Source organism: Podarcis muralis, chromosome 8 (genome assembly GCF_964188315.1).
Source record: "Podarcis muralis chromosome 8, rPodMur119.hap1.1, whole genome shotgun sequence".
Lineage (NCBI taxonomy): Eukaryota > Metazoa > Chordata > Lepidosauria > Squamata > Lacertidae > Podarcis > Podarcis muralis.
In genome coordinates, this window is record NC_135662.1 from 60,757,651 (window position 1) to 60,778,521 (window position 20,871).

A 20,871-nucleotide genomic window follows, 5' to 3' on the forward strand; every position below is an offset into this window, starting at 1 on the left:
AACTAAAGACTTGCTTCCTGGGTGCTTTAAAACTAAGCTTTATCTCATCGGGCATCGTCTATGGCACATAAACCGTGCCTGTTTCCCTTTCACTTTTTTCACCGATTCCTATTCGATTCCACCCTTCTTGCCCCGCACATGGAGCTCCTACGATATGCAATCGGAAACCTCAAATTCCCTCTGCCAACCTCTTTGAGGCTATCTTGGCAATAACAAACCGCCACCCCCCTTCCCCCGCCGCTTCGGTTGGCTCGGACGGCTGCATGTAAATAGAGCAGCGTACGCGCATTGGTTCGCTTTCGTTCGGAGGGCGGGGGCTGAGGAGGGAGGGGAGCGCGCCGAGGAGAGATATAGGAGCGCCAACTGCCGCTCGCCTCAAAGCACGATAAGGTTTGAGCGCAGGGGGAGGGCGCGGGCTGGCGGGTGGTGGTGGGCAGCCGCGAAGCAGCCGGGGCTCTTCGGTGCGCGTCTTCGCGACAAGGCAGCGGCCATGCTGTGCTATGTGACCAGGCCGGACGCGGTGGTGATGGAGGTGGAGGTAGAGGCCAAGGCCAACGGCGAAGACTGCCTCGACCAGGTGAAGAGCCGCGCGCGTTCGCTCTCTCTCGCTCTCTCTCTCCCCCCCCCTTCCCGCAACCCGCCGTTGGTTCATGAATGGTCGTTGAAGGAGCTCGCGACCCACGAGCCGCGACGGGGCTGTTCTCGCGCGCTCTCTGCTTCGCCTCGAGATTCTCCGAACGAGAGCCTTTTCTCGTGCTAGGTGGGACTGGACACAGAGCAGCTGGGGATCGGGATGGGGGGATGCAGGCAAGGGGAGGGGGATGCAACGGCCTCGGAGCTGCGGAGCCTGCAGCGACGCTGCTGCTCTGGCTGCCTCCCACGCGTTGCTTACTGAGCTGCGGCTCCCCCCCGCCCCCTCGCCCTGAAATTCGCCCCCTTTTACTAGCATTAGCCACGTGGCACTTTGCAGGGGCGATGGCAGGTGACTTGACTGCCCCCCCCCAAATGTATCGCCCCTGCATGGGGAACACTATGCTTGGCAAGGCATGTGGACTAATCGTTAGATTTGTTGCGGCAGGCAACTGAACCCTGCAAGGCTCTAGTTTTCGTTGGCACCACGTGGTGTAAATGTACATGGCACATGTGAGCGTGGGATTGATTGAACCGTCTGCTTTCAACCTGTGCATGGAGAACTTCAGGGTTTTATGCAGTGGTCCAGCTGCGCCCATTGTTTATGCTCATTTAACCCAGAACGTTCACCCAACTGTACATGTTTTTGGCAGGAGACCCAAGTCTTTGGATTTGGTGTTTACAACATGGTGAATGTTCTTGCACAGAAGGGTCATTCTTTCTACAAGCTTTAGGTATGAGGTGTTGGTTCTGGCACCCTAAGAGCAATCTGAGTTAGCTTGTCATTTTGTAGTATATGCTTGTTATCAGCTCCACCAGTATCAAGTGGCATATTGTTTTGTGGACTTCGTGTAGTTTGTTAAACAACATCTTGCCACACTACTTCATGATGATTCTTGTACTAACTTTTATGATGCTCCAATTTTTAATCATAGGTTTGTAGACGATTGGGCATTATAGAAGTTGATTACTTCGGACTCCAGTTCACAGGCAGCAAAGGAGAGAATTTGTGGCTGAATTTGCGAAATAGAATATCCCAGCAGATGGATGGTCTGCCTCCTTACAGACTGAAACTACGTGTCAAGTTCTTTGTGGAGCCCCATCTCATATTGCAAGAACAGACAAGGTAAGAAAGAACTCCCAGTGAGACCTGTTCATACTTTATTTTCAATATATGCAACTCTCCAGTAGAAGTTTAGAATGTGACATGAATGTGTCTGTAGAACTGAATCTGAAGCTAAGGTCTTATTGTAAAATAGTATTTGTTATGGGGAATAAAACATACCATAGCAGTGTATGTTCATATATAGGCCTGGGTAGTACCTCCTGCAATTACAGGAGCCTTTCTACAAGTGGAAGTAACACAAAGTGTTTGCCCGATAGTAACCTCTTAGCAGTGTTATTGCAGGTCATTTTAAAATGTTCATAGCAGGAAACTGTTCCACCCAGTGTTTCAGTTTACAGAGCTCTGATATCATATTACAGTAATGTTTCAAACAAGTTTAGGCCCTGCTGCAAACCACAAAGAGAAAACAGCTGGTTTCTCCCTTTAGGAAATATGTATCTATCTTAAGCTTACACTTGAATTCAAACACTGACAAAAATCGTGTAATTACACTTTTAAAATGCACTTGGAAGACTCCACCTTTTATTCCCTATGGGGCTTATTTAGGTAGCCTTCATGGTAAAATTTCACCCAGCCATATAATTCTTAAGATGAAATGTTTCAGTAGCATGGTGATATTTTATTAAAATACATTTTCTTGTAGAAAAATGCTCACTTCCAAACTGTAGCCTGCTGTAGATGGTTGCAGATAATCACAACTCTTCCATGAATGCATTTATGCTGTTCTCATGCTTTCTACATAATGTTATTCTAATGTAACAATGAATTAACTATTTGTTAGGCAGGCAGCTTGCGAATCTGGATGCTGCTAGGTTCATGGGATGGTAGGGCTGCTAATATTTTATGGACTAAAATACTTCTGAAATAATCCATACAGCTTTTTAATATTCAGGCTGCATCTTCTTTTCTTTTCTTTTTTAAGTGCACAGACCTCCTGTATTGTGTATCATGTTTTCAAAAGCTTTCATTGCATGTGATAGAACAATATTTCTTACATGAATCACTTTGGTTAATATTTTACTTTTAAGAAAACAATGCTGTGCATTATAACTTGGGGATATTTTTCATTCTGTTACAGTTACTGTGCAAAATCTGGCTTACAGCTGTCTGGGACTTTTAAACCTTAACACTCACACATTTTTTGTGCTAGACTTGCAAAGTGAAGACCAGGAGTTCCATCCTGTCATATGTTAATATAGCACCAGTTTTCTGAACTGCTTTGAAAGGCTATGAATGTTGGCAAGTTCCAAAGAATGAGAGTACCCGTGTGGGGGGGAACCCATTCTCTTTGTCGTAGTGTATAGTCCTCCAGGCTTAAGAGATTCAATGTTGACGTTTCATCCTCACTTAGTCTGTGCCATTGAAAAAGAATAGGCATCAGTTTGAGAGCAGTGACAGGATCAGTTCCCTTGTATTTGCATATTGTTTGTGTAGAAAACAGTGTACTGAGATTAGGTTATTCTTTTGAAGTATCAACCATTGTGTGAATATGTATTTGTAAATGGAAGTTTTGTATATGTGTGAGAGAGATGTGAGAGCTGGCTATTATAAATTTCAAGAGTTCAACCCTAGAGCACTCTCCACATAAATTTGGATTAGATTGGATTTTGAAGACGTAATGGTCTGTTTTGATTTGACTTGACCCGTGAAACTGCTTTTAATAGGCTTGAGAACATGACATTAAGTGTGAAACTGTGATTGCTGTTCTGCTGTTTTACTTAATAGGTTGAATAATTCTTCAAACCTAGATTTCCACAGTAGCAAATCATTGTTATTACATTTGCCCATATTCTACTATAGTAATTTATAACCAGGAAAAGGAGCCCAAACAGTGTGTCAGCTGAAATTTCATGGTCTTAAATATGAACACCTTTATTCCAAGTCCATGTGCTAAGTTGAAATGCTTCAGGATACATAGTTTTTACAGTATTCTGGTACCTGAATATTGTAAAAAGTGGGGGATGGGGAGAAGAAACAAAACAACTTTAATTAAGATGCTCCTGTAATTACTTTAACTTTTAAAAGGAATTGTGCCAGGGTGTTGGGAAGCCATCTATATAATTGGAAATTGTTTTGAGTTTGGATTTATTTCAGGGAAGCTTCATGGAGCTGCCTGGTACTTTGTTTTTAGGTAAAAGCAGGATAGTAATCGAGAAATCCAAGGTTCAGAAATGAGTTGCAATGAGAAAGTTTAGTCTCAAAACTTATTCTGGGTGTGGCTGTGTTTTACTTGCTAACAGTGAAGGCAGCAGTGAAGGATGTGTGGCGGCTGCTAGAGAAGCAACAACAATGTAACTGTAGGTCATTGACTGAAAGTAACCCTTGTTAATAGCTGCCAGGCTGTTCTATGGAATCGGTGACTGCTGCATTGGAAGAAAGCCGAGTTTCTGGGTAAATTCGACTCCTGATTGGTCTGAAATGGTTGCTTCAGGGAAGAAAGTTCTGCTTTTGTGGTCGAGGCTTTTTGTGAAGAAGTAACAAGTCTAAACTTTTGTCTACTTTTGGAATAGTAAGCATTGTTGATGTTGAGTAAATATGTGAAACTTTTTATATTAAATTTTATCCTTTAAAACTTCTTGTTAAAGTTCAGTAGTAATACATTTAGAATACTGGAATAAAGTAACTTGTTTTTTGTAGTGAGTGGTCAGAAATTAAACAGCTACTATAATTAAGGACATGACAAAACCATTAATTCCATTTTACTTTCTAACATCTAGTGTATTAGCTTTTTAGTTAAGAACTAAAGTTCAGTTTGATCTCCGAAGAGTTAAAATCAGAATTCTGGCCATTCTAGTGAGCTATTTAAATTTGTTTCAAACAGCTTGCTGCATTAAAACTGGCTTGTTGAATTTGCATGTACAGTACAGTTCACACTTGTAATTTGCAGTCTAAATATATTTTGTCTAGGTAAGTGTTCTGTCTTGCCCAAGTGCAATTAAATCTTGTGGTGGTTGCTGAAAAAAGTGTTGAATCCATATAACTACATGAAGCATAGTTTAACAAGCTTTCCCCTCCCTTATCAATCGACAATGATGAACAAAGCTTGGGAATCTTGCCGCCTCTGCCATTGTACAATATGACAGTAATAATAGTTTATTACCCGCTTTTCACCCTAAGGTCCCAGAGTGGGTTACAATAATTAAAACACAATGTTAAACACAATTTAATACAATTTACATGGCTAGATACCTGTGAGATTGCCTTACCGCATATATGCCCACTCAACCATATTGACAGAAATGGCACTGTTATAGGTGGGTGCCACATAGTACCCATTCCACATTTATAGGAACTAAAATATTTTAGTCGAAACACCTACATTTTGGAACTCCCTGCCTATTGATGTCAGGCAGGTGCCTTCACTATACTCCTTTTGGTGCCTGCTGAAACATTTTTGTTTAGACAAGTTTGCCCTAATGTTTAGAAAATGTTTGTGAGTTTTAAGCTGTCTTTAGCCTATTGTTAATTTAACTTTTTGAAAGTCTTAAATTGTTGAGGGTGATTCTTCTTCTTGGCAGATTTATTGCTTTACCTTTTTGTAAACCGCTTTGAGGTTGTTGTTTTCTTTACAGTTAAGCAGTATATAAATTTTAGGAAGTAAATAAAAGGTATTGTGTTACAAACCACCTGCTCAGATTCTTGCACATTGATCTAGATAAATCTTCCTACCTTTTGTTGTTGGCATCCATGTGTCTCAAGAGACAATGGAGTGTGCCTTCAAACAGCTGTGTTAGCACCAAAGTGACCTTCCCAGGGTGCAAGCCTGGGCAGTGTGTATGGAGGGTCCTGGGCTGCGCAGAAGTCAGGATCCCTCCCTTGGCCTCACTGATGTGGTCCAAATGAAAGCAGAGCAAAACCTGTGGCACCAGCTTGGGTGCAGGAGTTGCCAGAAGGAGGCGTACAAGGTGCCATCGGCTTCTGTTCCCCCCCATAAAGCTGAGGCATTCTGCTCAAACAGTGGCTTACTGCCTCAGTGCACTACTAAATGTGCATTGGGGGGGAGCAGTTGGCAATCCCGCCATTCCCATTCCATTCTACTCAAGGGGCCGCTGGGCTCTGGGGTAAGGTTCAGGGGGAGGTTCAAGGGGGAAAGAAGACTCTTTCAGATTCTGATCCATGTATTTTAAACTTAAAAATTGGTTTTCTATTTTACTGGTAAACTAATAAAAACCTAGCATTATTGACAAGAGTTATTTGCACAGAAGCTGGCATCTATCTTGTACTATAACTCCCTCGCAGATTAGTGGGCGATTGTCTTACCTGCAGTCCCATGAGTTATAACCAATATTGGCCAGAATATTCAGTTATGATTTTAAAAGGAATTATAAAAAAGGATCTTAATTCTGCAACAGATCTTTCCAAAAGAAAGTCCTCACCACCATCTTTCCACTTCTGAACTAGAAGGAGGGCAAGATCTGATTCACAATACACTTATATATTAATAGGTGTAACAGTATTTCTAATTTGATATGTGAGACAACTACAGTAATGGTCTATCACCAGATACTTAATTAGACTCATAACCAGTGTTCGAAACAACCCATTATTTTAAGCACGTTTTGTGAAAGGGAATTTCATTAATGCAAGCAGTGTCTGAGCTCTGGGTGCAGTACTGAGCCTAAGACTTCAGATTAAAACTGCCACTACTGGAAGAAAAGGGGGACCTTTTTTCTGCCTCCCCACTTCCAGCCATTCTCTGAAGACTGGAGAAGAGACCCTCATAAGAATATTAGGGAGGTGGGCAGGGGAAGTATGGCTTTGTTTTTTGTAGTCTTCAGATGAAGACTAGACCATGTAAAAATGAACTTAAGATTTTAGCTGCAGTTCATTCATTTTCAGCTTTGTATTCTTGTTACAAAAAAAGCTCACCTAGGCACTCGAATGTGGCACCCACAACCTAGGTTTAAGGTGCCATTTAGTTCCTAGCTTTCATATCTGTTTCTAACACTGCTCATGACAGATTTCTTATTCCCCCCAGCCCCATTTACACTGTACATTTAAAGTAGTATATCACTTTAAACAGTCATGGCTTCCCCCAGTGAATCCTGGGAACTAAAGTTTGTTAAGAGTTTTGAGAGATGTTAGGAGACTAATACCCCTTTCATAACACAGTCTCCTGGGAAAAGGAATAGGGGAAGGGAATAGGGATCTCCTAACTAGTCTCACTGCAGTTTACAGGGTTATTTGGGGAGGCCATGATATTGCTTTGGGGAAGTGGTATGATACTGCTTTAAGTGTATAGTGCAGAAGGGACCTCCTTAATATCTGAGAAACACTCAGTACAGACAAGCCAACCTCTGCCAGCTTATTTGTGTTCGGTATGTGTTGAACTGGCAATGCAGCTGTGATGGTGGGGCAGTTCAAATCTTTGCCTTTCTTTACCTTAAAGCCTTCAGTTTGTTATGCCTTTAAAATCATTGATCTTCAGAGGAGGTATCCTCAACAATTCATAGTGGGTTTTATTGTGCCTCATGATTGTAAGTTGCCATCATCCTTCAGTAATATGTGAAGTCACATGCAAAGGACCTTTCCCCTGACTAAACTCCTGTTCCTTCCTGGAAATAAACTTAGAATAGATGCTGTTCTGTTCACTCACTTCAACTAAAACTTCATCTTTAATACTGTCTTTCTATTTCAATGTCTCAAGATGAATCAGACTTTCAATTTATTCTATATCACTGAGGTATTCTGTAATTTATTTTCCAATTCTTACTGATAGGGAAATCAGAACAATATCTTGTGAATTTTAAAAGAAGAATATTTCTGTCACATATTTTACTAAATATGACTTAATACTTTTTTAATTAATTTCCTTTTAGGCACATGTTTTTCTTGCATATAGAGGAGGATCTTCTGGCTGGTAATCTTCAGTGTTCTTCTGAACATGCAATTGAACTTAGTGCACTACTTGCCCAGTTGAAGTTTGGTGATTATAATCAAAATACTGCCAAATATCATTATGAAGAGTTCTGTGCAAAGGAGCTTACCACTACTGTTTTGGACAGGTAAGAGGGTATGTTTCCTAAGAACATTACCATGGCTGAAATAATTGTTCAGATGCATATTATTGGCAAAACCACTGCAGTTGCAAACCACACGTTTTTATTTGCAGGATTTATGCTAACACAGTCATATCTAAGACTTCTTCATTTTCTGTAGTACTCATGATATTTAAGGATTTTAATTTTGAATCTATATGTTACCTGTGTATTACCATAATATATTTTCCTGATTCTTAGACTGATTAAATAAAATATTTTTAAAAAGGCAGGTCTCAATAGGAGAATTTGAAAATGTTTACATCTCCTATTGAACTGAGTAAAGATTTATAATTGTTTAAGTGTGGTGAGATTGTTCCTCAATTAGTGTTTGAGTTTTTTAAAGCATGAAGCCACATTCATAGTTCAACAAATTTTTTAATTTTGTTTTTCCCAAAAGGCACCTAATCTTACCAACAACTGTTTAATGTGTTACCATGTAAAACCTTAATTCTGAATATTGTGTAATACCATACTTAGTTACATTTAAATAAAGACAAAAAATATACTTAACAATGTATCATTACAAATAAATCTATAAAATTCATAACATTTGAGATCTTCTTGATAAAAGCCAGTATTTAAATCTTGTAAATCATTAAAAGTTATAAAATGTTCATGAAGTTGATAGAATATGTCTTTAAACCTTGCTTATGCATGGCTGAATGATTAACCTATTCTCAACTTTTTGTTACCTACAGTATTACTGCAAAGCATAAGGAACTTGAAGGCCTCACCCAAGCTTCAGCAGAGTATCAAGTTTTACAGATTGTGTCAACACTGGAGAACTATGGGGTGGAATGGCATTCTGTTAGAGACAGTGAAGGGCAGAAACTTTTTATTGGAATTGGTCCTGAGGGTATTGCCATGTGTAAAGATGACTTCACTCCCATCAACAGGTAATAAATGCTTACTAAACTGCATTAAAAGGTTCAGAAGAGTTGTGGGGGATACACCTCTGTTGTGATTCAACCATTGTTACCTGTTGTTCTCTATGATTCACGCTCAACTTCACCTGGGTGCACTTCTCCAATAGGACTTCCCCTTCGCCAACCCCACACCTCCCAAGTGCCCAGCAGTCAGGTGATCCTCAGCCATTTGGGTCTTTACAAGCAGCAGATTAATAGTGCATGCAAAGCCCCATTCATCCAAGCACTGACTTTACCTGCTCTGAACTCATGTCATATATGGGCAGATGGGCATCTCAAGGGCCGAATGGCAAGGACTGCCATGCCTAATCATGTCCATGGGCTCGAGATCCCCCACCCCCATGTGCTGTAGATTAAGCTGTCGAAATAATTGTAGGTGGCTTTGTTTCTTTCCACTAGTGCATGATGTGGAACCAGATTGCTTAAGAGATTGCCTTGACACATATATCATTACCTAACAATTGCATTCCTCCAAATGGGCATTGTTAAGGATTCGTTATGCTCCAGAGGTCTGCCTGACATGAACTAGAAACCAGGCCTTTAGTGTTGTGACTCCAGCTTTGTGGAAACACCACCTAACATTTTTGCTTTCAGATGACTGTTGAAAACTTAACTTTTTAAGTGGGCTTTCTCTGAAGAGTAACGAACCATTTTACATTTTATACTACATAGGATCTTGTAATTTAATGTTTTAAAGACCTTTTTATACTTGTGTATTTATATTTTTGCTATTTACGTTGTTCTCTTCACAATCTAGGAAACACTTGTTATGTAGGTTATATATTATTAAATAAATAAATTTAAAGAGCTATATTGTTCTAGCTTAGTATTAACCTTAAATGTACCCTGCCAAACTATAGCTGGCCTGTAGTTGTTCCTCAGAGTCCTTTTAGGCTCTCAGTACAGGACTTGTTCTTTAACATACTTGCCTTCCTTACAGGATTGCATACCCAGTTGTTCAGATGGCAACGCAGTCTGGAAAGAATGTGTACTTGACTGTCACAAAGGAATCTGGCAATAGCATAGTTCACCTTTTCAAGATGGTCAGCACCAGAGCAGCTAGTGGACTGTACAGAGCGATAACAGAAACACATGCATTTTACAGGTTTGTATTTCTAGAAAACAAATCCAGTTTCAAATGCATCAAATATTTCCTGCATAAGTGCTTAAGTTTCTCTTTTTAGTTGATATAACAATAGTGTAAACTTTAATATTTGTGAAGTAAAAGGTTTCATTTTATTCTGCTGCCTCCGGAGTGGATTTAATTTTTTTGGTTAGGAATATTCTTTTATATCTGAAGTGGGAAGAAGTGCTTGAAGAAACCTCTTGTATGAACACAAAATAAAGTTAACACTTCCTAAACATACCATTAAATTAATTTCTCATGCAACTCTGGTTTAACAAACTTGTACCAACCCATTTCAAACTATTCTCTTTTAGGGAATAGAAGTATTCAAACTAGGAATGCTGTTTTGTTTTTAGAATAGTCTTCCATGTTCTCATTGCAATTACAGTATTAGAATTCTTTGAATAAACAGAACCTATTATTTCACCTTTTTGTTCAGTTTGACTGAGTTATACTTGGTTTTTCCCCCCATTCTGGTAGGTGTGACACTGTTACTAGTGCTGTTATGATGCAGTACAGTCGAGACTTAAAGGGCCATTTAGCATCCTTGTTCCTGAATGAGAATATTAATCTCGGCAAAAAGTATGTGTTTGATATTAAGCGGACATCTAAGGAAGCTTATGATCATGCAAGGCGAGCCCTTTACAATGCTGGCATTGTGGATCTTGTTTCGAGAAGCGACCAGAGCCCGCCAAGTTCTCCCCTTAAGTCTTCAGAAAGCAGTATGAACTGTGATAGCTGTGAGGGTCTCAACTGCCAGCAGATGAAAGCTCTTCAAGAAAAGTTACGGAAGCTTAAAGAATCCCTACTATGTATGGTATGCTGTGAAGAAGAAATAAATTCAACATTTTGTCCATGTGGTCACACCGTGTGCTGTGAGTCATGTGCTGCACAATTACAGGTAATTATAAAGCTAATTACAACAACATTGAATCTCATGTTAAATTATTGGTCTGATTTCTACATTAAATGAAAGCATAGTATAAAACAACTGTGGCTTAATGTGAATGAGCAGTGCGCTGATACATTATGCTCTAATCATGTTTCTCCTCCCTTGCTGCTGCTGCATTATTTTTATCAGATTTATATACCGCCTTTCATCTCAGTATCACAGGGTAGATTAGAGTATAAAAACACATAGCAAAAGCAAACAAAGCAATAGCCTTCCCCTGTGCGTGTACTCACCCACCCACTTTTTAAAAAGCCGTAGATTGTTTAATGAGCCAAAGGCCTGGGAGAAGAGGAACATTTTTGCCTGATGCCTAAAGATACGTAGTGAGAGCATTCTGCAAACAGAGCCACTGCAGAAAAGGACGATTCTCTGTGTCTCCCTCCTTTTTTTAAAAAAAATTATTGAAACTTTTCAGCATATGATACAATAAAAAAATTAATCTAAAGAAAAGAAGAAAATACCAAGTCCTCTTTCAGAGATAGATCTTAACCCTTGTCTCACATAAAAGTGGACAGATCCTCCCATCTCTCACCTGGAGCTTTTTCTTCCAGCTTCCCACCCTGTGAGATCTTCCGTTCCTTGCCTCTAATACAGTTTTTCCCTTTCCATCTATCACCTTCCTGTTCATTCCCCCATTAACCCAGAGTGTAGGACCTTAGAAAAACAAATCCAAACGCAAAAGAAAAGGCCCATTCTCATGCTGCCACCCTCTGTACCTCGTGGTGAGGGCCCATGAAGATGGGCCTCATACGGTGATCGCAGGGTCTGGCCCAGTTGCAAAGGAACAAAAGCCGGAACTTGACTTGTGATGTCCAAACTTGGGCTTCTGGCTTGTTTGTCCAAATAAACCGTAAGTGGTAAGCCAAAAACCAACACTGGCAAGCCCGAGTTTGGACCTCACAGCAAGCCATTCTGTGGCTTGTCATATTTGTAGCATGGTGTCACAGCAGTAGTGCACCAGAATGCAGTTCATTTCTGTTAAGCCTTACTTGGCTTTAAGCTATGCTATAATGTGATGTGACAACTGAGTCATTACCTTTCCAAGTATTTTGCTGTTCTCCATACTTAAAACAAATTCTCAAACTGTTGACAAAATAGATATAGAAGGGAACATCGGTTCATAGCATTTAATAGCTGTGTATAGCCTTAGATTCTTTGGCATACTATTGAGAGAAGATGGAGATATTCCTTAGTAGTAGTTAAAATGCCCTGTCAAATGCCTAATTTGACCTACCAGGTAAGTAACACAGATTTTGGTGAAATTGCTGAAAATAGTAGGCATAAGCTTGAAATTCTTTGGAACCTCACATTTGACAACATTTTGTGGCATCTTGAAATTAAACAGCACTACTTACATGGAGATCATATGATTTCTACTTTAGATTCTGGAGCATATATGTTCTAGTTATGAACACATTTGTATAAATCTGCTAAGGCTTGCTTTTGTGACAAATATTTTTAAAACTTAAATATATATCAGCAGAAAAACAGGCTATGTAAACGGATAAACCCTTATATTAGCCTTAAAGTTGTTAACAACAGTGAATAAATGTTCTGACTTTTGTTTTTTCCTTCTAGTCATGTCCAGTTTGCAGATCTCGAGTAGAGCATGTCCAGCATGTGTATTTGCCTACCCACACCAGCCTGCTTAATCTGACCGTAATATGACCTCCATGTTATCACCGGAAGATGTACACTATACAAGCTTCTAAACTATCTTATACTTCCAAAATACTGCACTAATGTTTTCTCCGACTCCATTGATGGTGAAGGTGAGCAGTCACTTCAGCATCTGCCAGCAATTATAGTCAAAACGACCGCAACAAAACTATGGGGGGAGGGAGGGGAGAATAGGGAACGATCTCTGTTCAGAGAATTTGTTTTATGGGTATAACTGTGAATGACTTATAGACAACCTCATGTCACATGAAGCAACATTTATTTATAAAATGGCAATATACAAAAAAAAATCTGAGAGGAGGAAAGATGAAAAGTTACTCCGTAGTATCCAGCAAGGGCAACACTGCCTGTTTTTTGCAATTATAAATATTGTTTTTAAAGTTACTTTATTTAGCATGATCACTCCATTTATCTTTTAGGAAAACTAGTTTTTTAATATCTACATCTGTTATTTCACAGTAACTTAGTTTCTGCTTTTAGTCTCACTGAAGAAACTATTTTTAAATCTTTGTATTTAAGAACCTAAGATTGCAAAGCTTTAAGCAAATAGTTGTATTTGTTTCATCAAAAATAGGTAACTTGCAAAATTTACTATAAAGATTTTGAGTAAATTTGGCAGCCTGTTGGGCACCTCCTGAGAAGAAAATGCTGAAATACTTACATTTTAAAAAAGTAACTTTGAACATCTGTTAAACGTTTTTCTCTTGCAAGAGTCAGTTGTTTCTCTTGTACTTGTTTCTGTTTATCTGCCTTGTGTTGGGAGAAATGTATTCTCAAACAGTATAATGTTAATATGGTTTTCTAAAATGCAGCTGTGTTAAATTATTCTTTCTTAAAACCGTCTTACCTTCTACCACAAACCCTGTCCCTGGGCATTTTGGACTTTGGTCAGCTAGTGAATGCTCCAAAATATTGAAAACTAGATGACCATGTTTGGGTGCAATACTAGCTAAAAAGAAAGCTAGAAAAGTCACTTTACTGAGACTTTCTGAATATACTTTTCATATTGCCTTAATGTAGCAGTAATGTGTGTATGCATTTGTTTCTTTGCACAGACATTTTGTCAAAATATTAAAGCTCTACTTTTTTATGGCACATTAGCGTATAAACCTTACTCCAAAAGGTATTTATTTTTTCACTTTGTAAAAAGTTTTCTTTCCACATGAAGCAAGAACTCCTATTATGGTAGACAACTTGTCTTTTTTATATATTCAGGTTAATAAAGGACTTTTTTATATACAGAATTTTGCAGTAGTTCCTCATTTGCATGCCTTACATATTAATGCTAACTACAAGAAAGATCAAGACAACAGCAGACACATCTTGGTTACCTCCATCCTTGTGCAGCCTCTCACAGGGCAGGGGGTGGGGAGAGCTGCAGACAGTGGACATTTCCTCAAGCAGAAGTTTACTGTGTAAATGATTTTATTTCTGATTATTTAATTAGATTTTTACATACATTCACTTGTTACGCAATGACAAAACATAACCATACTACATAGCTTTTAGGGTTAAACATGTTTAATTACACTGACACTATGCTTCCTCACATTCATTTTGTCAATATTTCTCCTGTTTAGATATTTCTATAATGGCCTTCACATGGTCAGGAGACAGTGTACAGCATATTAACATGTATTAATACATATTTCTAAAGCCAATGAAAATATCAATACAAAGTAAATGGCATAAAAAGATCAAAAGTGTCCATATGGTTGCACTTTAAAAGGACAAATTCATGAAGTATCTGTAGCTATTGTTCAAGCATGGTAGTAAGATCATGGAAACTTTCCTATCCCCCTTTTATGTATTCTCTGCATTCACACCACACTATTGCTTGATGCAGATGAAGCTTGCATAAAATAAGGAGCAGGCTTCTGTCTGCATTTAATGTTAATATGAGATAACCACATGCATGACTCAATCCAAATGTCATTGCTTTACAACTCCCTCCCAGCTAGTCGCTCTTTGCTCTTGGACAGTGGAAAAGCCTAGGAGGATCCAAATGAAGGTGCTTGCAACTGGTTAACTTCATCTACCTGTAACTGCCAGCAGTTGAGGGTGTAAAATAGAATAAAAGAGGATGGGATGGGCATTAACAACTAGAGAACTGGATTTTGTAAGCTGCTTTAGGTGAATCAGCCATGGTGGAGCTAGGCTTTGTGGATAGATTCTGAATTGTAAATGACATAGGCTGTTTTAATGGCAAAATGAATCAGGTTTGACAGTGATGTTTACCTTAGAAAGTAGCTGGTCTTTCAGCAAATGTTTAAAAACACCCAATAAAAGCGAATTAGTCTTTCGGATAAAAGGAAACTTAAATGCACTCAATGCATATTTTCCATACTGAGCACAATCTAGTTGATAACCTATTGATAATGTTTAGTTTTGCCCTCTTGCCCTGCAGTGATTCCATCAACTAAGTCAAAGTAAAGTATATGGTAGATAAAGTGTAAAGGTTAAGCTAAATGCAAACTTTATTCAGGAGCTTGGAGTATTTGATAAAGACAGTTTAACCTTTTGTTAAGGCACAGACAGACCTAAGGCACAGACAGAACACAAATATACAACCACAGGACTAGTTACATTTTATATATTTTTATATATATATATATATATATATATATATATATGCTTTCGTAGATTTTCACGGGTACAGGAATGCAGGTTTTGGTGTCCTCGGGTGTCTTCCCGTGTAAAAGTTGGGGTGTCTAGGCGACGTTTCGACGAGGTCTCACTCGTCATCTTCAGGCTGGTGCTTTCGGCTTCTTGTTACTGGAACAGAGCAGGATCTCAGTGTTTGAGTTCCTATAAATACTGTTGAGGAGGTGTGGCCTCTAATGTTCTTGGGCAGAGAGGAAGTTCCCAGGCTAGTGTGCCTTTTCTTCTTTTGTTTCTTAATTACTTGAGGGATATCTTGAGTGATTTCTTGAGTTGTATCCTGAGTACCACTTAGGTGGGTCATTAGGTGTGGATTAGTTGCTAAAGCCTTTGTGTCTTGACCTCTTGAACTTTGTGAAGAGTTTTTCTGGGAAGATGGTTGTACTGCATTTTGTTGTGCTCTGGCTTGGCTTCGTGTATAGGGGCGAGCTGTGGTTTTGTGGTCTGTGCCAGCCAGATCTGTGTAGGGATTGCAGGGGGGTGCAGCATCCGGAGGTGCCACCATGGTTTGGCTACTGGATGGTATCTGTAATTCATCTGTGGAGAGGGTCTGGGTTTGGGTCTGGTGTGGTTGATTGGTGATGGCGTTCTGTGTGCCTCTGGCTCTGGTGTCAGTTTTTGTGGGGAGGGCTAATTTCCAGATGTCTGGCAAGCGGGATGTGTCGTCACGCTTGTTCATGTTGTGAGGGTGTTTCTCTATCTCGATGGCTTCCATGATTATTCTCTTGTGGTGATGTTCCATGTTAAAGAGCAATTTGGAATCTGCAAAATTAATTTCGTGTCCTGTTTCTTTCATGTGTTGGAAAAGAGAGGAAGTTTTTTCTTCTTTTTTGACGGCATTCTTGTGTTCTGCGATACGTGCATTTATTCGTCTGTTAGTTTGTCCAATGTACGTGGCTGGGCAGACTTTGCAGGGTATTTCATAGACCCCTTGGTTTTCCAACTGGATTTTATCCTTGGGGTTTCTGAGGATATTGGCTATTTTTTGGTTGGTGCAAAAGGCTGTTTTGATATTGTGTTTATGGAGGATTTTGCTAATTTTATCTGTAGTGCCCTTGTGCGTCTGGAGAGCTGAAACAGAGACCTCACGTAAGACAGACACACACACCAACAAACTCCACAAACTAGAAAAACGCCAGAAACCCAGCCACCCTCCACAACAACCCATGAAGCAAACAGTACATAACATATCAGACAGGATCCTCACCTCAACTGAAACCAAAGTACTCTCCAAAGGTTTCAACTTTGCAGTCGCCCCGAGACGCATCCCCACGGAAAACATCATATGCGGAGTCGAAGCTAGCCTAACCAAAATCAACCCAGATGAAGCCAATAAAATCAGACTTGAAGTCACCAACATCCTCTGCTCCAGCAAACCACCCAGAAGCAATTTACACAAAGAAGAACAGAAAGCACTCACCGACCTGAGGAAAGACAACAACATAATCATTCTCCCAGCAGACAAAGGTAATGCCACTGTTGTGATGAACACATCGGACTACCAAGCAAAACTATCAAATCTACTCCAAGACCCTACCTACCAACCTATAAAAACAGATCCCACCACCTATCTGGAAAAAACCACCAAATCCAAAATAAAAGCCTCTCCTATCAGTGAAGAAATCCAGCTAAGAATCATCCCCAGAGAAAAATCATCCAGATGCCCCAAACTCTACGGCCTCCCCAAGATACACAAAGAAGGAACACCACTCAGACCAATAGTCAGCTCCATAGGCTCACCTCTACAAAATCTCGCTAAATTTCTCGCCAAGCAACTTCAGCCCTATGCAGAATCCATCTCTTCACACGTTCCAAACTCCTTCCAGTTCATAGAAACAATAAAGAAGCAAAACCTACATCCCAATGACCTACTTGTGAGCTTCGATGTTGTATCTCTCTTCACACAAGTGCCCATTAATGAAGCCTTGACAGCCATTCAAAACAAATACAATCCCCCCGAATACATCTTGGACCTGACCAAGCACTGCCTAACCAACACGTACTTCATCCACAATGGACAAAGATACAAACAGATAGAAGGAGCACCTATGGGATCACCCCTCTCACCGGTCATCGCAAACCTGTACATGGAACACTTTGAAACCAATGCCTTAGACAAGTCAGAACACAAACCCAAACTTTGGCTCAGATATGTTGAACGACACCTTTGTAATTTGGCCACACGGGAAGGAAAAACTGGATAGCTTCCTCACACATCTCAACAGCCTACACCCCAAAATACAATTCACTATGGAAATAGAAGCCAACAACCAACTTCCCTTCCTTGACGTCCTAATCTACAAAAAACCTGATGGCTCCCTAGGACACACTATCTACCGGAAAAAAAACACACACCAACCGCTACTTACATGCACAATCACACCACCACCCTGCACAAATAAACTCCGTAGCCAAGACTCTCATCTCCAGAACCAAACGCCTGGCTGACAAAAACCACTTGACAACTGAGTTACAGAATCTCTCAAATGTGTTAATTGCCAATGGATACCAGCAAAACAGGGTTACGAAGCTAATCCAAAAAGAAACACCCCCCAAAAACCAAGACACAGAAGAAAACAATGGCATGGCCCTCCTTCCTTATATCAAGGGCACTACAGATAAAATTAGCAAAATCCTCCATAAACACAATATCAAAACAGCCTTTTGCACCAACCAAAAAATAGCCAATATCCTCAGAAACCCCAAGGATAAAATCCAGTTGGAAAACCAAGGGGTCTATGAAATACCCTGCAAAGTCTGCCCAGCCACGTACATTGGACAAACTAACAGACGAATAAATGCACGTATCGCAGAACACAAGAATGCCGTCAAAAAAGAAGAAAAAACTTCCTCTCTTTTCCAACACATGAAAGAAACAGGACACGAAATTAATTTTGCAGATTCCAAATTGCTCTTTAACATGGAACATCACCACAAGAGAATAATCATGGAAGCCATCGAGATAGAGAAACACCCTCACAACATGAACAAGCGTGACGACACATCCCGCTTGCCAGACATCTGGAAATTAGCCCTCCCCACAAAAACTGACACCAGAGCCAGAGGCACACAGAACGCCATCACCAATCAACCACACCAGACCCAAACCCAGACCCTCTCCACAGATGAATTACAGATACCATCCAGTAGCCAAACCATGGTGGCACCTCCGGATGCTGCACCCCCCTGCAATCCCTACACAGATCTGGCTGGCACAGACCACAAAACCACAGCTCGCCCCTATACACGAAGCCAAGCCAGAGCACAACAAAATGCAGTACAACCATCTTCCCAGAAAAACTCTTCACAAAGTTCAAGAGGTCAAGACACAAAGGCTTTAGCAACTAATCCACACCTAATGACCCACCTAAGTGGTACTCAGGATACAACTCAAGAAATCACTCAAGATATCCCTCAAGTAATTAAGAAACAAAAGAAGAAAAGGCACACTAGCCTGGGAACTTCCTCTCTGCCCAAGAACATTAGAGGCCACACCTCCTCAACAGTATTTATAGGAACTCAAACACTGAGATCCTGCTCTGTTCCAGTAACAAGAAGCCGAAAGCACCAGCCTGAAGATGACGAGTGAGACCTCGTCGAAACGTCGCCTAGACACCCCAACTTTTACACGGGAAGACACCCGAGGACACCAAAACCTGCATATATATATATATATATATATATATATATATATATATATATATATGGCATTTTACCCAATTTCAAAGCATGGGACAAATGATATTGGTAAGAAATTTGGAATAGCGAATATCTGATCTATTCAGGTTTCAAAGAAAGTGGGTGAGAAATGGCAGGTGTTAAATGTTGTGGCTAATAGAATTATATACACTGTTCTATTTGCCAGCCATTAATAGCTCTCTGAATTCTGGGAATAATTTCAACCTCCAGTCAAAGCACTTGACCAAGCCTTTTGTTAGGTGGAAAATTAACTAGTTTTAACTTGTGAAGTTCTACAGATGGAGGGGAGTCTATGCAGTGCATGCTCTTTGGTGCTAATAAAGCTACACTTGGAAAGAGAATGTGGCAATGTCATGGTGAAGCCTACCAAAAATTTAGGAGGCGTTTCTTGGTTGTTGCAGTGTTACAAAACAGGAAGCGCACAATACTGCATCCACATACACAAGTTAGATATGTTCAAATAGAAATTGGAACTCAGTGCTAACTTTGGGAAGAATGATACTCAAATGGGGGAAGGGTAAATTCATCCTATCACATGCTGACAATGCTAGCAATGCTTTTCATGACTTTCTTATTCACAGAAATCACAATGGCAGCAGCTCTTAGGAGGCAAAGTACCGGTAACTAGGTGAGGTAAAAGTTTACTGCACCATCCTGGCAACACATGTAACTCAATGTGTGTGTGTTTTTTAAAAAAACAACCCATGGGCATTCCATGATAACTAAGAAAAGACTCATGACTTGGAAATTCAGCCAAGTACCTAACAGCGTGGAAACGATAACTAAAAACTCCTGTCTGTGCTGCTTACATGGCACAAAAGTCCAGAGTCTAAAATACTGCATTCTTGTATAACGTAGATACCATGCACCTAGACTTTCCCTTGGTCTTTGAGCCCTGATTGCTTTCCTCTGCAGCTGAGGACAATATTGAAGCTGAGGCGAACACTAGGCCAATGTTTAACAAGAGATTTGGTTATAAATTACGGACTTTTAACTCTGACAACCGAGTTATTTCAAAGCTTATCTTAAGTGATGCAGCATGTTTAACCAAAAGTTAAATGGCAAAGCAACGGTGCGGGCATTATCAGAACATCAGGCTTGCTCCATGCTGGCTGTAACTAGCTCATGCATGTTTATAAGTTCAGGACTCTCCATCTCCTTTCTCTTGGTAACTTGCGAGCTCATGATGATATAAACACTTGTTCTGATTTCCTGCTGCTTCCAGTCTTGAGTCCTTTTTAACCATTTGCATCTCTCAACTTTTCCAAATATTACCTACTGCTGTTAATTCGCGCTATTCTATCCAACCCCAAAGGAAGTAGTTAAGAAAGCCAGTGGTCAGGGCATAGCTGGCTACCTACAGCCCAAGTGGTCAAAAGCTTCAGTGTTGCTTCCAACTTGAAAAGGGAAAAGTACTGGGACAAGAAAGAATGCAAGGAGCATAACTTGCAAGTAAACATCACATAAGAGACTGTAGGACTTTGATGTTGTTTATATGGTACATAAATGAAAGTGGCCTTTAACTTAACAGCTTTGGGTACTTTGATCCTGGAATTTACCCTGTAACCTTGTATAATTTATTAAACCAATATTACAGATAAAAACTGAGCAGATAGTAGAATATATGAATAACACATGTAGCCATTTTTTGGGGAGAAATTGCTGTTTCCCCAATTTACAGCAATTCTACAGGAAACCTTACAAATCTTGAATTCTCTGTGAAGCAGACAATATTTTGCATTTTCCACATTTTGTGTCCTGTACTTTGTGCTGCGACAATTACTTTGAATTACTGCAGTTGGCAAGGGCTATTGTTCTGAGGTTAGTACATTGTGGCTTTTGAGCAAATTGCTCTTCTTTTTAAAGGGGTATTGATCTAAAAATAGATTCTGTTGTCTGCTGAGCTCTGTTGAGTAGGCATAGCAAAGGTACATGTAACAACACTGCACCAAGCATTTGCACCGAGAACAGGGAATCTGTGGCCCTCCATATGTTGCTGGACTACAACTCCCACCAGCTATTGACTGTTG

At 40.0% G+C, this 20,871-nt stretch overlaps 1 protein-coding gene across 3 annotated transcripts; it reads left to right on the forward strand.

Annotated features, from left to right (window-relative positions):
* Positions 1 to 376: 376 nt before the first annotated feature.
* Positions 377 to 13,725, forward strand: MYLIP (myosin regulatory light chain interacting protein). Of its 3 annotated transcripts, none has more exons than XM_028737654.2 (7): positions 377 to 577; positions 1,566 to 1,756; positions 7,576 to 7,761; positions 8,496 to 8,693; positions 9,664 to 9,828; positions 10,330 to 10,750; positions 12,380 to 13,725. In XM_028737654.2, exons 1-7 carry the CDS (start codon positions 491 to 493, stop codon positions 12,467 to 12,469), a joined length of 1,338 nt encoding a protein of 445 aa, XP_028593487.1. In that variant the 5' UTR covers positions 377 to 490; the 3' UTR covers positions 12,470 to 13,725. The 3 variants fall into 3 exon arrangements, with proteins under 3 accessions (XP_028593487.1, XP_028593488.1, XP_028593489.1); XM_028737655.2 differs by lacking the exon at positions 377 to 577 and adding an exon at positions 632 to 760; XM_028737656.2 differs by lacking the exon at positions 377 to 577 and adding an exon at positions 1,033 to 1,364.
* The last annotated feature ends 7,146 nt before the right edge of the window (positions 13,726 to 20,871 follow it).

Bases quoted from the DNA above. Each gene is read 5' to 3' on its own strand.
- MYLIP (XM_028737654.2), top strand. From the start codon at position 491: ATGCTGTGCTATGTGACCAGGCCGGACGCGGTGGTGATGGAGGTGGAG. The intron at 578-1,565 runs GTGAAGAGCCGC...TTTTAATCATAG, and splicing joins GCGAAGACTGCCTCGACCAG to GTTTGTAGACGATTGGGCAT. The intron at 9,829-10,329 runs GTTTGTATTTCT...CCATTCTGGTAG, and splicing joins GAAACACATGCATTTTACAG to GTGTGACACTGTTACTAGTG.